At 45.7% G+C, this 15,071-nt stretch overlaps 2 protein-coding genes across 5 annotated transcripts; one reads left to right on the top strand and one right to left on the bottom strand.

The window, feature by feature from the left end:
- The first annotated feature begins 344 nt into the window (after positions 1-344).
- On the top strand, positions 345-10,669 carry LOC101775953 (serine/threonine-protein kinase BLUS1). Of its 4 annotated transcripts, none has more exons than XR_002675823.1 (23): positions 345-695; positions 1,363-1,617; positions 1,691-1,815; positions 1,918-1,962; positions 3,462-3,543; positions 3,997-4,065; positions 4,228-4,398; positions 4,490-4,555; positions 5,391-5,459; positions 5,565-5,633; positions 6,109-6,167; positions 6,538-6,801; positions 7,097-7,230; positions 7,427-7,521; positions 7,593-7,637; positions 7,763-7,822; positions 8,031-8,132; positions 8,210-8,261; positions 8,344-8,384; positions 8,472-8,536; positions 8,620-8,676; positions 9,637-9,688; positions 10,045-10,135. XR_002675823.1 is itself a non-coding variant. In XM_022823105.1 (22 exons), the coding sequence occupies exons 1-22, from the start codon at positions 492-494 to the stop codon at positions 10,120-10,122; spliced, it is 2,199 nt and encodes a 732-aa protein (XP_022678840.1). In that variant the 5' UTR covers positions 347-491; the 3' UTR covers positions 10,123-10,669. The 4 variants fall into 4 exon arrangements, 2 of the variants coding, with proteins under 2 accessions (XP_022678840.1, XP_004986005.1); XR_002675824.1 differs by having other exon boundaries at positions 346-695; positions 8,347-8,384; positions 10,045-10,669; XM_022823105.1 differs by lacking the exon at positions 8,620-8,676 and having other exon boundaries at positions 347-695; positions 8,347-8,384; positions 10,045-10,669.
- Positions 10,670-12,518: 1,849 nt separating this feature from the next.
- LOC101775542 (AAA-ATPase At2g46620) lies at positions 12,519-14,562 on the bottom strand. The gene has a single exon (XM_004985947.3). It carries the CDS (start codon positions 14,403-14,405, stop codon positions 12,858-12,860), a length of 1,548 nt encoding a protein of 515 aa, XP_004986004.1. The 5' UTR covers positions 14,406-14,562; the 3' UTR covers positions 12,519-12,857.
- Positions 14,563-15,071: the final 509 nt, after the last annotated feature.

Here is a 15,071-nt window from a genome sequence, read left to right as displayed (position 1 = left end):
TGCAAAAAAACACGCTCTCCATTTACCATTCGATGAAAAGGTAGGGTATATATTGGACAATCATGACAAGATTGCCGCGGAAAAGCACCCCGCACAAGATCCTGATCACAGACGAACATCGGGAGGCGGAGATCTCTCAGACAGTCGGCTGCATCTGCCGCCCCGAATCACTCTCCGATCTCTCACAGACACCAACCACCATCGCCACTGCCATCACGGACCCACACTTTCGGGCCCACACGTCATTGGCTGCGGCACAAGTAACAAGCCCCGCCTCTCGGGCCCCACGTCAGCCACGTCACGCCAAAATAATTACTCCTCCCTTTCCCAAAATCCCCACTCCTTTCTCTTCTCTCAATCTCCCCCCCGTCTTCTCCTCTCTCTCTTTCTCTGTCCAGTCCCCAGCGCGCGACACGGGTCAAGCTCCCAGCCGCCGCCGGCGATCGCCGGAGCTAGGAGCCGGTGGCTCTGAGCAAGCACGGCCCGTAGCCATGGTGAGGAGCGCGAGTATGCGGCGGTCCTCCGTGCCCACGCCGGCGGCGGTGCCGGCGTTCACCGTGTCGCCCGGCGACTACCGCCTGCTGGAGGAAGTGGGCTACGGCGCCAACGCCGTCGTCTACCGCGCGGTGTTCATCCCAACCAACCGAACGGTCGCTGTGAAGTGCCTGGATCTCGATCGGGTCAACAGTAACCTTGTGAGCTCCTCTGGAAACTTCCTTCACCGCTCGATTCCTAGGGTTCGCTAGTGTCTTTTGACGATGGATGTAGATGTTGATTGGGCGCACCTGATACGGTGTGTGATTAGTTGAATGATCGATCTAACTGTAGCTATTTTTTTGGGGGGCTTGTTGCTGAAGCGATTGGGTTCGCAAATCATTATCAGGCTGTAGACTGTTGTTAGTGGGGTTGGAGATAATCGAGGGAGTTAACCGCCTCAATAGTTAGTTGCGTTTTCAATTTCCGGTTGTGTCGCTTGTACCATTGATGCTGGCATCTTGCAATTTTTGCTTGCAGCTGGTCGGGAGCCTCATACATATACCTACGGCTTCTAGGATGGGGATGCAGTTACTTTCTTACTGATCTGGATTAAATGGGCTTCAACATGCTATTACCCATCTGATTTCTTTTAAGAAAAACTTGTATCCCCATTGCTGTGGATCATGTCAGCATCTTGTGTTAGTCTAATATCACCAGACATGCTATTTGTTTGCTTGAAGTGCCAAACTTTATTCCTGTCCATGAAAACACTTTTCAGGATTAATGAATACGCACATGTACTGTTTCTGTCCAATTTCGGGTCTCTTGCTGTGCCCATTTGTCAACTGTAATCATCTCACAGTAGTATCTATATATTGTATGCAGGATGATGTAAGAAAGGAAGCTCAAACTATGAGCTTGATAGATCACCCTAACATCATCAGGTCTTACTGCTCATTTGTTGTGGATCATAACCTTTGGGTGGTAATGCCATTCATGTCAGAGGGTTCATGTTTGCACCTCATGAAGGTTGCATATCCTGATGGTTTTGATGAGCCTATTATCGCCTCTATTCTTAAGGAAACACTCAAAGCCCTAGAATACCTCCATAGGCAAGGACATATTCATCGTGATGTGAAGGTTAGCTTGTCAACTGCAGGGTTTGTTTGGGATTATTTTGTTAGTGCCTTTGCTCAACATATCATTATTGCAGGCAGGTAATATCCTTATTGATAGTCCTGGTGTAGTCAAGCTTGGGGACTTCGGCGTCTCTGCTTGCATGTTTGATAGAGGTGATAGGCAAAGGGCTAGAAATACATTTGTGGGAACGCCATGCTGGTAATTATGTTTCTTTTCTAAATCTTTTCTGCTATTGTTTCAGTAGGTATTACAATTTATAAATATTTTGACACGTTTTTTGTTATTTTATTCGGTGTTTAGGATGGCTCCAGAAGTTCTCCAGCCTGGAACCGGATATAACTTCAAGTATGCAGTGAATTTCAATACCTATGTTTTGTTTGCCACTGTAGAATACATTCGGATGCATTCTACATTGCACATGCTTAGTTTGATTGATCATAATATTACCATCGCTTTATCACACAACCTTTTTTTTTCTTGGAACACATTGGAGATTTGCGTGTCATTTCATTAATAGGATAATAAAAGGTTTGTTAGGTTACAGACCCAAACTGCCTACTAACTTATAACATTCGCTCCACATGCGTGAAATTGGTGACTGAGATACCAAAAAGGAAAAGAAAAACTCCTATCAGACTGAAAGCCCGCGGAGATCTTTTTCTCTGGCAGCACACCACGAGGATGCTTCATTTAGCACCTCCTGCAATATCTTATTTGGGTTAGGTGAAGCTCCGTTAAAGCCGGTCATTCTGATGCTTCAAAATTTCCCATGCAACCAGCTGAATCAACATGTTGAACCCTTTGAGGGAATCCTTCTCCAATCTTTTTAGCTTTGTGATTGTACTGATGTAAAACTTCCCTATTATTTTTTTTCCAAAAGTTTTCTGGGCAAACTTCCCTATTATTTTTTTTTCACTTATACTATGTGATTGTAGGGGTGTGCATGGGTGGGTTTACACAGGTTGGGACGGATTTTTGGACCCACCCATGATAGACTAATTAGATGGGTTTGGATTGGGTGGTTCTGGTGGGTAGCTGGGTGGGTAAGCATTAGCATGCGCTGGTGGATTAGACCCTGCCCACATATGCACATTGGCGATGGTGTCCAAGTCCAGTGAGCTGCTGCTGGGTGTGGCTCTGTTGGGGCTCCTGCTGCTGAGCCAGCACGCAAAGACCGTCGTCCGTTGATGGCACCATCTGCACCGACGGACGCACGCTCAACAGCTTCATCATGAACGCACATGACCCCAAGTTAGCGGATGGGCCTTGCGGTGGGGTCGGTGCGCCGGCGTGTTGCCGCAGCCGGGTGCACGCCGCACATGCGAACCCGACGTCGCCGCATGCGTCGCCAGGGCCGCCGCACCGCTGTGGCCTGGCAGTCTGGCATGCGCCGCCCATGTGAGCTCGACGTCACCATGGCCGTTGCGCTGCCGCGGCTGAGCTCACGCTCCGCGCATGCATGCCCGCGGTGCCACGCGCATCATCATGGCCGCCGCGCTGTGGTGGGTAGCAACGGTGCCAGCCACGAAGATGCAATGCCCTGGTCGTGCCGGCTGCCATGGTCCCCAGATCATCACCTTACATCATGGTCCTCCGCCGTGCTGTGCCCAACCCATGGGTCAAATGGGTCGTAACCCATATCCACCCAATCCATTTATCAATCCTTCTCACGGATTTGGGTGGATTTTAAGCGGTTGGATTGGGTGGGTTACGTAACCCATGCACACCCCTAGTACTGATGTAAAAATCATGTTTGTTGAATTGTAGCTTTTACATCTGTATTTTAGTTTCCTAGATTGCTATTGTAAGTGAGATCTTCTAACAACTATTGATCCTTTGTACAGAGCTGATATATGGTCATTTGGAATAACTGCACTGGAGCTAGCACATGGACATGCTCCCTTTTCGAAGTATCCTCCCATGAAGGTAATGAGTCATTTGCTCTCTGCAAATTAAGATGCGAAATCTTTTTCCCCTTTAGCTCTTACAGAACGGGGCATTGTGTAAAGAAATATTTCTGGGAAGCTTGAATGCTTGATAACTGATGCATCGGTTTTGTTGAATTTTAAATTTCACCAAGCTAGCTATTTGAAAGTGAAGTATATGTGGTCTTACTCATTTAGTTATCCGATATATGCTAAAAAATACACCCTTTCTCCCATTGGGTAGTTTCTCTGCAAGCTACATGTGCACACATTCTTTCGTGAATACTTATTTGGACTTACTGATTGCCAGTGGCTTGTAAAACTATTATGAGCATGGGTAGTCTTATCTGTGAAGTTAGTTATCCAACTTTACAAACTTTATGGTTCAATAACGATTTCCATGAAGGAATGTGTGTGTATTCAATGTTAATCGAGGATTTCCATGGTGGCTCAGGTTCTTCTCATGACGCTTCAAAATGCTCCTCCAGGTCTTGATTATGACCGCGATAAAAAATTCTCAAAGGTAGTAGTAGTCCTTTTGGTTAATGCTTGGGTAGCGAATGCTTTCTAGTTTTCTGGCACTATCTTTATGTCAGTGCTTGTTTCTGTCATTATCTACGTAGTTTGGCCATTATGTCAGACTATTGTTTTTGCTCTTCTAATGGAAGTTTTCAGTTGTAACCAGTCCTTCAAGGAAATGGTTGCGATGTGCTTGGTGAAAGATCAAACAAAGAGGCCAACAGCTGAAAAGTTACTTAAGCATTCTTTTTTCAAGAATGCAAAGCCTCCGGAGCTGACCGTTAAGAGTGTTTTAACTGATTTGCCCCCTCTTTGGGATCGGGTTAAGGCACTCCAGGTTTGTTTCTATGCACTTTCTTCTTGTTTCTTTTTACTTAATGCTTGTGAGTTGTGACAGTGTTTCTTAGTGAATGACTCTGTATTTCCAGCTAAAAGATGCAGCACAGCTGGCTTTGAAGAGAATGCCTTCTTCAGAACAGGAAGCACTTTCCATGGTTCGTGAAAGTGTACTTTGCCTATTTTTCTCTCCAGAAACTTTTTTTTCCTGGAGCAGGCTTGATGTATCCATTGTATAGGCGAAATTTTCTGCTTCAGTTTAGTTGGATGGTTGGACAATGTTAGCCTTAAAGATGCTTTGGTTAACAGATGTGGCTTGAAACAAATTTTACTAAATAGGGTAGGAATATATATGACCAAAATCATAGCCTTATGAAAAATGAAATTTAAGTTGTGATAGCATTCTTTCAATAGCCTGCACGAGTATGCTGGTATTTCCCGATGCTTATTGGTTGAACGATGCGACAAAGTAGGACTTGTTTCACAACCATATGATGCTAGTTTTTTAGGAATAAAAATTAATGCTAAAAAACGATCACTTAGATGATGCGACTCATTGTGGTAAAGAAGATGAATGCTCAAACATGTTTCAGCAGAAGCAATGGTCTGTATAAAAAGAACTTGCAAACTTCTTCTGTTCTAGGGAGGCACTTCTATGCCCCATCTCTTCAGAGTTGAAGAAATTTTAAATCACAAAACAATGGTAGGTTCCGGAAGCTAATCCCTTGAACACTTAAAGATTTATGCGACTCCAGTATATGGACATGGTGCTCAAATGACTGTTAGCTATGTATTTCACATGTAAACAATTAACTAACTTTAAATTTAATTTCTTAGATAATACCTTGTCTTGCAAGATGTTTTTTGCTTATTGTATTGTTTCGTTATGTGGCACATCATTATGTGTTTTTATTTGCATTGACACAATATTTACTTCCGTGCTTGTACACATTTATGCGACTAGTTCTCATGGTATGATGGTTTATGTAACAGAGTGAGTACCAACGAGGTGTTAGTGCATGGAACTTTGATATCGAGGATCTAAAGGCTCAAGCATCACTGGTAAATCATTAGATTTTTTTAATCTTCTATTGCTATGGTACCTTCCTCGGATGTTCTAAAAATGGATGCATTTTTGCCTCACAAGTAAGCTGTATAACTTTGCAGATTTGTGATGACGATCCACTTGAATTAAAAGAAGACGATGACAGTGCTAGAATAACAGACATTGATAAGGTTTGCTTGACTTCTTTTGCTTTTGTTTAAGAAAGACCTTAACCCTGTCCACTAGTAAGAAAGCTTCATAAGAAAGCTATACAGAGCCATCAAATAATATAAATCGTAATATCGTATATGTATCTTGATCTGGGAAAAGAATACCATGTGTATTTTGACAAAGAAGGGAGAAAAGATTACCATTTTAGAATTGAGACTAAGACGTGTTTATGTGGGGCCAAAAACAATGAACGGTAAAGTGCTTCTTTATGGATGCTTTTCCAGACTTCCTTTGTGACACCGGTTTTTTCTCCTCTGGGTACATAAAAAAAATCTGCAACCCTTTTGTTTTGATACTTCACAGTTTCTCTTTATTTTAAATAGCAAAAAGAAAAAAACTGCCTACTCTGTTGAGTTATAGCTGGGTTATTATATGCATCAGCAATGTGTACACTACATGGTTGATGTAAGTCACTTCTAAATGCTCTATTGCCAGGATACATCTTCTGACGGTCATTTTGGAAAGCCGACACAGTTGAATGGAAATAACTGCAGGTGGGTAAAATCTAAACATTTTTGCATCCTTTAGTTTTCATTGTTAATGCCAACACTCACACGGTGCAACTGGTCAGAAGAACATGCCAAAGAAGCGGTTCGCTGAGCCAGCTCGGGTTTGAGTCACGGCACAATCTTCTTAAGACAAAATCAGGGGGACGTGTCTCCCCCTGGTCGAGTTTTGTTTTTGTTTTCATTGTTAATGTTATATTCCAATCTTTCTCTGTTTTTTCATGATCCATATTGATGATCTTGAATCAAAGTTTGTTTGTACAGATGGATCGGTGAACCTCCATGCATATTACAGTTGCTGTATATGTTTCATGCCTCAGTATGGGTAGTTCGTTCATAGTCTTCTGTTATATTTCAGTGAAAGAACTTCTGCTGAGCAAGGTCAAAATGGCCCCGAAAGAAGTGAAGCATTGTCTTCCAATAATGGTAGTGCCCATAGTGAAAGGAAGGCTGATGGACCTAAAAATCCAGGATCAGAAATTGATTTGTTGCCCTCTACATCACCAGATGGGAAAAATTGTAAAAGTGAAGTCAGGCAAAAACAAAGGACATATTCTGGTCCAATTATGCAATCTGGCCTGCATAATAGTTCGATGACTGAAAGGGGTCACATTGTTGAAAGGTGCGTTTAACAAACTTTGTTGAACATGTTATTAATATTATAAGATTTACTTTAATCTGATTTATATTCTGTTAATCAAAACTCTTCCATTTCAATTCTCAATAATCCCCATTACATTTTGGTCATGGCCGAATTGGATATCTGAGTCATTGTTAGACGATTTGGATATCTGAGTCTTAAAGCACTGAATACCATTTTGAATTTTGACTTTCTTAAAAAATACATGTTTTTAAGCAGTTTAGCTTATGCCTTGTATGCTTCAAGGATTTTTTATCATCATGGTTACTTATGACAGGGATGTAGGAGGTCAATCTGTATCTGATAAACAAAAGAATGGTACAAGAAGAACCAATAATCTTAGCGGTCCTCTGTCACTCCCAACTCGTGCTTCTGCAAACAGTCTTTCTGCTCCTATTCGATCATCTGCTGGTAGGATAAAACCTTCAACTGCTGATCTCTTTTGTGTATGTACATAATAGACCTACATGCACATCCTTGTTAATGTAGCATTGCAGCGTACTTAAGTTGTTCTTGACTTTTGTAATGTACATCTAAGTTGTTTAATATGTCAGTTGCTCTAGTTATTTTTGCATTGAAAGACATGATATTCTGTTGATTATTACAGGTTATGTAGGCTCTTTGGGTGATAAACCTAAGCGTACTATGGTGGAAATTAAAGGCCGCTTCTCAGTGACATCTGAGAATGTGGATCTTGCAAAGGTGGGTTGCCCTCCCTTGACTGAACAAGATCGCTTCAAGCAAATAATCTAAAAATAAAGTCTACTTTGCAGGTTCAAGAAGTTCCAATGAGCAGTGCCTCATGCAAATTGCAAGAGGTACGAATTTAGGAATGATTGTTCGAGAAAAAAAAGAATTTAGGAATGATCTATTGTTCATAAAGAACTTTTTACACTCCACTGAGATATGTGCATTCATCATGGCTAACACTGGAGCTTTTCAGGGACCTTCACTGAGAAAATCAGCAAGTGTCGGTGATTGGTCAGTTAATGCCAAGACAATGGTATGCTATCATTCTCTAATTGTACCACTTCTTGGATACTAAAAGCTTTTAAATGCTTACTGCAATAACAGATTTACATGCTAAATTTATAGTTTTTTATCTCGGAAGCAATGTTGTTGGGATATTTTTTATTTCCTGAAGCAAAACTGCCTCCTTGCCTTAAAGGAAATGACACACAGTTTTGTTTAACTGGTATTTGTTATTGCAGTCTACTAGTCATCAACGGAAGGAACTCTGCAATAGCTCTGTATCTTCATCAGTTCTGATTCCCCATCTTCAAAACCTTGTAAAGCAGACCGTATTTCAGCAAGTATGCAACCAGCTTAATGTACTGTAAGCATCCATTTATCTATAGTATTGTAACGATTTTCCATTTCCTCGCTCCAGGATCTGATTACAAACCTACTAAGTAGTTTGCAGCAAAATGAGAGAGTTGATGGTACGTGTTTTCCTCTTTATTTCTGAATGCTCTTTTCTTTTTGTTTTTCAATTTATTTTTAAAAATCATTGATTTTATCCAGCAGACCAGTCAAGAGTTCAGAGTATTGGAAGTGATACGGTGGTAAGAAGCTCAGCTTCATATCGTAAATTTGTCTCATGGAAAGATTTTGATGGTCAGCTCATAAATCTGTTCACAATATTTTGGCAGGTTGAAGCATCTACGGCTGAGGGAGAACGCTCCATACTTGTTAAAATTTTTGAATTACAATCTAGGTAGGTCCGTTATTTTTATAAGGGGCAATTACATCTTTCAATGATTCAAAACTTTGAATTTTGAAAACTTTCCTCTCGTGTAGTTCCCTGCCTCATTCCATGCTTCTACCTGCCATTGATGTCTCACTCTCCACTTCATGGTATTAGTCAACATAACATAATATAACATCATTTCAAGATGTGAGCTGCTGCCCTTTGTTACCTGCTTGCTTTATAATTAGTCCCAGCCCAACTGCCACACATTGCCGACTTGCCTTGTGTTGCCACTCACCTCATGCCATCGCCTGGGTCAACCGGGTTGAGGAACGGGGTTGTGGGATACGCGTTGATGCTATGCACACCTTGCTGTTTTTCATTACCTCCTTTGCCTCTGGTTATTGCACTTCGTCATTTTTACTGCCTGGCAGCACTTAAAATGTTTATCTCCTTCCTCACCCCCTCCGGCCACCATTCATAGCTTTGCTACCTTGAGTTGGAATGGAAGGCCATTGGCAAGGCATGGGGGATGCTGTGCATGCTGAGGCATAGGCATTTTGAATTGATTTCTCACCCTAGGCATGGGAATTTTGGTTCAGTTTCGGACCCTAAACAACTTAGTTATTAACCAATCCAATTGTTTATAAGTTTGGGGGTAGTTTATCTGGAAAAATAGCTTTTGCATAGGAATTCTTAAATTACACACAGCAAGGTGCAGCAAATTTGGCTATTTAGGATGATAATGCAATGTGGCATACAGCGAAGAGCTGAAGTTCATGACATCTTGATTGTTATTTAGCTTAGATATAGTGGTTTAGTTTCTATTTTATCTGAATTAGGAAATCATGTGAACTTTAGTGGATTCGGGACTTGTATCTTGAAAACAGATTTCAGATCAAATTGGTTTAAGCTGCCTGTAGAAATTGGTCCTCGAAGGTCTTAAGTCAGCTAACATACTCTACAAACCCAACGACCCACGAAATCTGTTTTCAAGTTTGTTATGCTCCAGAAGCTGCAACCAAGATTTGATTGAGATGCTACTTTTTTCTTTCTTCACTAATCGTGCTATTTCATTGTAATCATTATTTGTGGTCAATAATGTATTTTATATTGCCCCCTTGCAGAATGATTTCTTTAACTGATGAATTGATTGCGGCAAAGCTGAAACATGTTCAGGTCTGTATCTGGCTATTTCTGGTTACTTTCCTTTGTTAGCACTTGGAAGCACATATGTTATTGTTCGCATTATTCAATAGCAGCCTTTAGAAAAATCAGTAATATTATCACTAGAACTTTTGGAGCCTTAGTGTCCAAAATGAATATTAGTTTGACTGCATTTCAATGCAGACTACAGTTGCTTGTAGAGAATCTTTACCCATGCTAATAAGATAGTGCATTCCTGTTATGGCTCCCGAAACATGTTTTCAGTTATACCTAATATAACTAAAATGCCAAATATCCTAGTACTCCTTAAGTGAATATTTTAGACCGTGCGCCTGTTCACGACTCATGATCCCCTGTATTGCTTTCAGCTGCAAGGAGAGCTAAATGCGCTGTACTGCCAAGAAGAAATTGTTGACAGGAGAGAGGACGAAAATGAGGAGGCGTGATGTGTTAAAGAGGGCCTTTTCTTACTAGTAGGAGGGGAACTAAAAGCAGCATGCTCCGGGGTGATGCAATCGAGGCTTGCCTCACTGGTTGCCCTCAAGGTTTTTAAGGTGCATTGGTGCAGAGCCAGCTAACTCCGGGTCTCATCAGAGAAGAATATTGCTGCGCAAAATTGAGTACTTGCAATGAGTTTGAAGGAGAGAGGGGAGAGCTCTTCGAGGTGTATGATCATCGATGGTCGCCTTGGGATTGACCTGTTGCTACAGATATGTATATTCGGTCGATCCGCTATAGTCGGGGTTTAGTTGTTGAGTGAGTTTTAGTTGCTGTTTTTGGCAGTGTGCGTTCATTTTGGTCGCACCGATCGTTGAGATGGCCATGATGCCAGCCTCTAATATACTAGTATAGCAGTATAGTACCATTGTACCGCAGAAAGACTGCGAGAATAATCGCATCGCGTCTAGGAACAGCAGGATGTATATGTAGCAACTTACTGTATAAGTTAGCGCCTTGTTTTTGCAAATACAATCGCTGCTGTTTCGAAACACCTTTTCATGCTGTTACGCGCTATTTTACAAAGCGAAAGTTTAGATTTGCACCTATTTTAGAATTCCATCGTTGTAGGGCTCCTGATAATTTCGTTCAAAGTTTTGGCCCTCGTTTGACCGAAGTCATAGCCATAATGTGTGTGTCAGAATAGTCAGCAAACCATGACCATTGATTAAGGGGTACGGATGCTATAGTTTAGTCGACTAAACCTGTTCTTATCAACGTTGTGGAGCATGCGGATCGGTCAAGCGAAAATTTCAACACCTAACCCGGGTCCAAAACCATCCATCGCATTGATGAATCGAATTGAGTTCGTCCTGGTCCGTGACCCGTCTCTGTCTGAATTCTGGCCAGGACATGCCTGTGGTGCTGTGCACCCTGCAGCGATGTGGTAGGAGTGAGCAGCAGCAATCATCATTGAGGACAAAAGCTTCTGAAAAGCTGTGAAAGAAGATGAGGATTGGTGTGCCTGACAAGCAATCCATCCTTGCATTCACGGCTTTTCAGGGTTTCAGTAGATTGTCTCATGCCTGCCGATTCAGAAGATCAGAAGCGAATTCAATTCAAAGTAGGAGTACTAGTAGTAGGCACGAGCCAAAAGGCCACCGCGTGGCTTCTCCGGTGAAAAAAAGGCTCCCCCATGCCTGAACATCATGGTAAGTTCTGTTCCCCAAAAGGCCTACATTGGATGGTTATATGGTCTACTGGGGCCATGTTTAGTTACTCCCAACTCCCAACTTTGACACTATGCAAAAAGAAGATTCCCCATCACATCAAACTTGCGGTACATGCATGGAGTACTAAATGTAGATGAAATTAAAAACTAATTGCACAGTTTTGTTGTACTTTGCGAGACGAATCTTTTGAGCCTAATTAGTCAATATTTGGACAATAATTCACAAATACAAACGAAACGCTACAGTGTGCTACAGTGCTGTAACAGTAATTTAGCACCCCAAATTCGCCAAACTAAACACGGCCTGGTATGCTTTTGGGTCACGTTCTTTTGGTGCCAGTAACTTACGGCAGACGTTGTACGTACACCGACTCGGACAGATTTCAATATACCAAGTGCCACGATCGAGATTCTTTATTGTGTAATCGTACTAGTATTACTTTTGTACTATATGATTGCAGCTTCCTGACAAAATTTCGAAGACTTCCCTTTCATGTCATCATGCGCAAACATGACATACAGATCATGCGCTTGCACCCCTTTCTTTCTTTTGGGCTGCGCGTGTATCAAGCTTAAGACCTGGAACAGCTAAACTGATACTGCAACCATACGAGCACCATCCTAAACAAAACAAATACACCAAAGCAACGCCCTAACCAATCATTAGCAGCAGCAGCAGAAGGATATTGCAGTTAACCCAAAGTAATCTCACTGTCATCACAAAGATATATAGCTCCAGCCGTCAGAGCCGATAGAAACATGCTCCCCAGTTGTAGCTCAGATCCTCCGCGTGCGCGCGCTGCCACCGGACGGGGGAACGGCCGGCGTGACGGCGGCGGCGACGGCGAGGTGCATGCGCGCGTGATGACTGATGAGTGGCCATTTAGGCCATTATTAGCATGGCCCCTGCAGAAAAGAAATGCACTGGACGCCCGGGTGCTGCCGCGCTGGACGCCGCGGAGTCGTCGCTGTCGGATCAGGCGCAAGTTGCAGCGGCCGGAGGGAGAGGCAGACCGGTCTGACGGGGCCAATAACTGCCCCCCGCGATGGCGATCCAGTCAATTTCCCAACTGAATGCGCCTTGCTGATGATACTTGGGACCGGGTGTTGGGAGTTGGATGTTGGAACTGCACTGATATTTGCTCGATCGATGCAAGGAGGAAGAACACAATCTTTGATGTAGATGCCCTACCAAGTGGTTACTTTGCAGACAAAATTCTGAGCGAACTTCATGAACTTCTCCCATTTTTTCCACTACTTTTGTTTTTCTTTGGCCCTGATGTAGCAGGAAAATTGTCTGACTGCTAGCAAGAATTGAAACCACACATGACAAGACTGCCTCGCATGTACATCACTCAGTCCTCCAGTTTTATCTTCCTCCGACTGTATTTCTTCCCAGTCACTAATAACTAGCGTAAATTGCAACAGAAAGAAAACAAAACAAAATGGCTTTTTTTTTTTGGCTGGCCAGTGGCCACTACAATTCTACCACCATCTAGCAGCAGGAAGTGATCAGCGCTCCCTGTCGTGGTTGCCCGGCGTCGGCGGCCCGTGCGCGTCGCCTTCCAGTGGCGCGACGCCGGCGCCCTCCCTCCGGCTCCTGATCTTGATCAGCCCGTACAGCTTCTTGAACTCCCTCATCGGCGCGTCCTTGCCGAACACCCCGCCGCCCGCCGGGGCGGCCGTCTCGTCGGCCTCCGTGGATTCCGCGCTAGCGCGCGCCGGCTGCTCCTCCCACTGCTGCCCGGCCCCGGACCAGCTGGTGTTACGCTTGTGTGCCGGGTGCCGCGGCGGCGCGCCTCCGCCGGACACGTGCTGCAGCTTGGTGATGACGTTGCGGAGCGCGCGGCTCGGTGAGGCGCGGTTGGCGAGCATGATCTCGCCGAGCTCGGCGGGGCTGAGGCGTGCGCCGGCGTGGAAGCCCTCCTCCACCTGCGGGTAGAGCTTGTGGTCCTTGAGCCCCAGGTAGTTGCTGGCCAGCGCCTTGAACGCCTCGAAGTCGCAGAGCGTGAAGTGGATGTGCACGTCTAGCCGCCCCGGCCGCACCACCGCCGCGTCCACGGCGTCCTTGCCGCCGCGCATCGTGAACACCATCACCCGCTCCTCGCCGCAGCAGGAGGCGACGCCGTCCATGAAGCTCAGCACCCTCGCAGCCCGCGCCTCGCCGTCCCCGCCTCCCTGGACGTACCGGTCCAGGTCCTCGACGAGGATGAGCGAGCGCGGGGTGGTGTGCATGAGCAGCGCGCGGAGGTCGTCGTTGCCGGCGCGGGAGAGGTCGATGTCGTAGACGTCGTAGCCCAGGAAGCGCGCCATGGCCGCCGCGAACGTAGACTTGCCGGTGCCCGGCGGGCCGTAGAGGAGGTAGCTCCGGCGCCAGGCGCGGCCGAGGCGGTGGTAGTAGGCGCGGCCCTTGAGGAAGCTCTCGAGGTCGGCGCGGACACGGGCCTTGAGGTCCGGGTCCATGGCCACCGCGTCGAGCGTGGCCGGGTGGGTGAAGGGCGCCGACGCCCACCGCGGCGCGCCGGTGGTCCCGTCCACGCCGGTGTTGGCGAAGAGCCGCAGCTCGCGCCGGCGCTGCTCCATCTCGTCGGCGACGGACTCGACGTGCTGCAGGTAGGGGCGCAGCACGCGGGTGCGGTCGTGGCGGCGCACGCGCAGCACCAGGCGGTCGTCGTCGGTGTTGGTCCACGCGAGGCGCGCGCCGAGGAACGCGTCCCGCGCGGTGTGGCCCGGGCCGAGCTGGAGCGAGAGGCCGCCGTTGGTCCTGGACGCCGACGAGAGCACGGACGTGGCGTCGGCGTCCTCCAGCGACGGCAGCGCCGCCACGTACGCGGCGGCCTTGCGGAAGAGCGGGTTCTCGGCGCCGTCGCACGCGAAGCGCGGCACCTCGTGGTACTGGTACGCCTGCGCCCACTCGTCGGCGCACCGCCACAGCCGGCGCAGCGCGTAGAGCGCCGACTTGTAGGACAGCAGCAGGCGCAGCGCCGCGAGCGCGACGGCGGCATAGGCGATTGCGACCAGGGCGCCAGCGCCGGCGCCGCTCGCGGCGCGCAGCGGCATGACGCCTTGGCTTTGTGACGGGGCGCGCTGGTTCGGGCTCGTGTCGTCGTGTGTGCGGTGTGCCCCTGCTGTTTGCTGTTCCTGTTGCCGAGACGAGGGAGGGGCCTTCTGGGCTTTTGAAGAGGAAGGGGAAATTGGAGTGGGCCACGGCGTTCTGGCGGTCAAAGAAGGTGGGGGACTTTGCGATAGAAAAAAGCAGCGGCAAATCTAGGCAGCCAGAGTGCGTTTCACATATCATTTGGGGTTTCAGTTTCAGTTCTATGAAACGGCTTGTTTGATTTGATCTTTTTGGTATGCTAAAATTGGTGTCATAGAATTGATAAGAGATGTGATGTTTTTAATTTGGTGGAATATGGATTTGATATGGAGAGAAAGGAGTTGTGTTGTACCTAGAATATGAATAGAGAGGGAGGATACGTTTGGTAGGATTAGTAGCAACATGCAATGGGGTTTTGTTGCTCTGTCTAATAATGCAATGGGTTTTTGGTTGCTCTGTCTAATAATGTAATGGGTTTTTGGTTGCTCTACCTAACAATGCTCTTCATAGTGTGGTGTACTCTTACTCCTAATTTTTTTATTCGAGAATACGCAGGAAAGTTGCATATCTTTATATTAAGAAGATTGAAATAGTTACTACTCCTACTCCTAGTAGGAGAACGTTTACAA

The sequence above is a fragment of the Setaria italica genome, chromosome IX (assembly GCF_000263155.2).
Source record: "Setaria italica strain Yugu1 chromosome IX, Setaria_italica_v2.0, whole genome shotgun sequence".
Taxonomy (NCBI): domain Eukaryota; kingdom Viridiplantae; phylum Streptophyta; class Magnoliopsida; order Poales; family Poaceae; genus Setaria; species Setaria italica.
This window is presented reverse-complemented; position numbering and strand designations above follow the sequence as displayed.

Excerpts from the sequence above, each read along its gene's own strand:
- LOC101775953 (XM_004985948.2), top strand. The coding sequence starts at position 492 with ATGGTGAGGAGCGCGAGTATGCGGCGGTCCTCCGTGCCCACGCCGGCG. Across the intron at positions 1,618-1,690 it reads ATATTCATCGTGATGTGAAG|GCAGGTAATATCCTTATTGA; the intron begins GTTAGCTTGTCA and ends TCATTATTGCAG. Across the intron at positions 5,460-5,564 it reads TAAAGGCTCAAGCATCACTG|ATTTGTGATGACGATCCACT; the intron begins GTAAATCATTAG and ends ATAACTTTGCAG.
- LOC101775542 (XM_004985947.3), bottom strand. The coding sequence starts at position 14,405 with ATGCCGCTGCGCGCCGCGAGCGGCGCCGGCGCTGGCGCCCTGGTCGCA.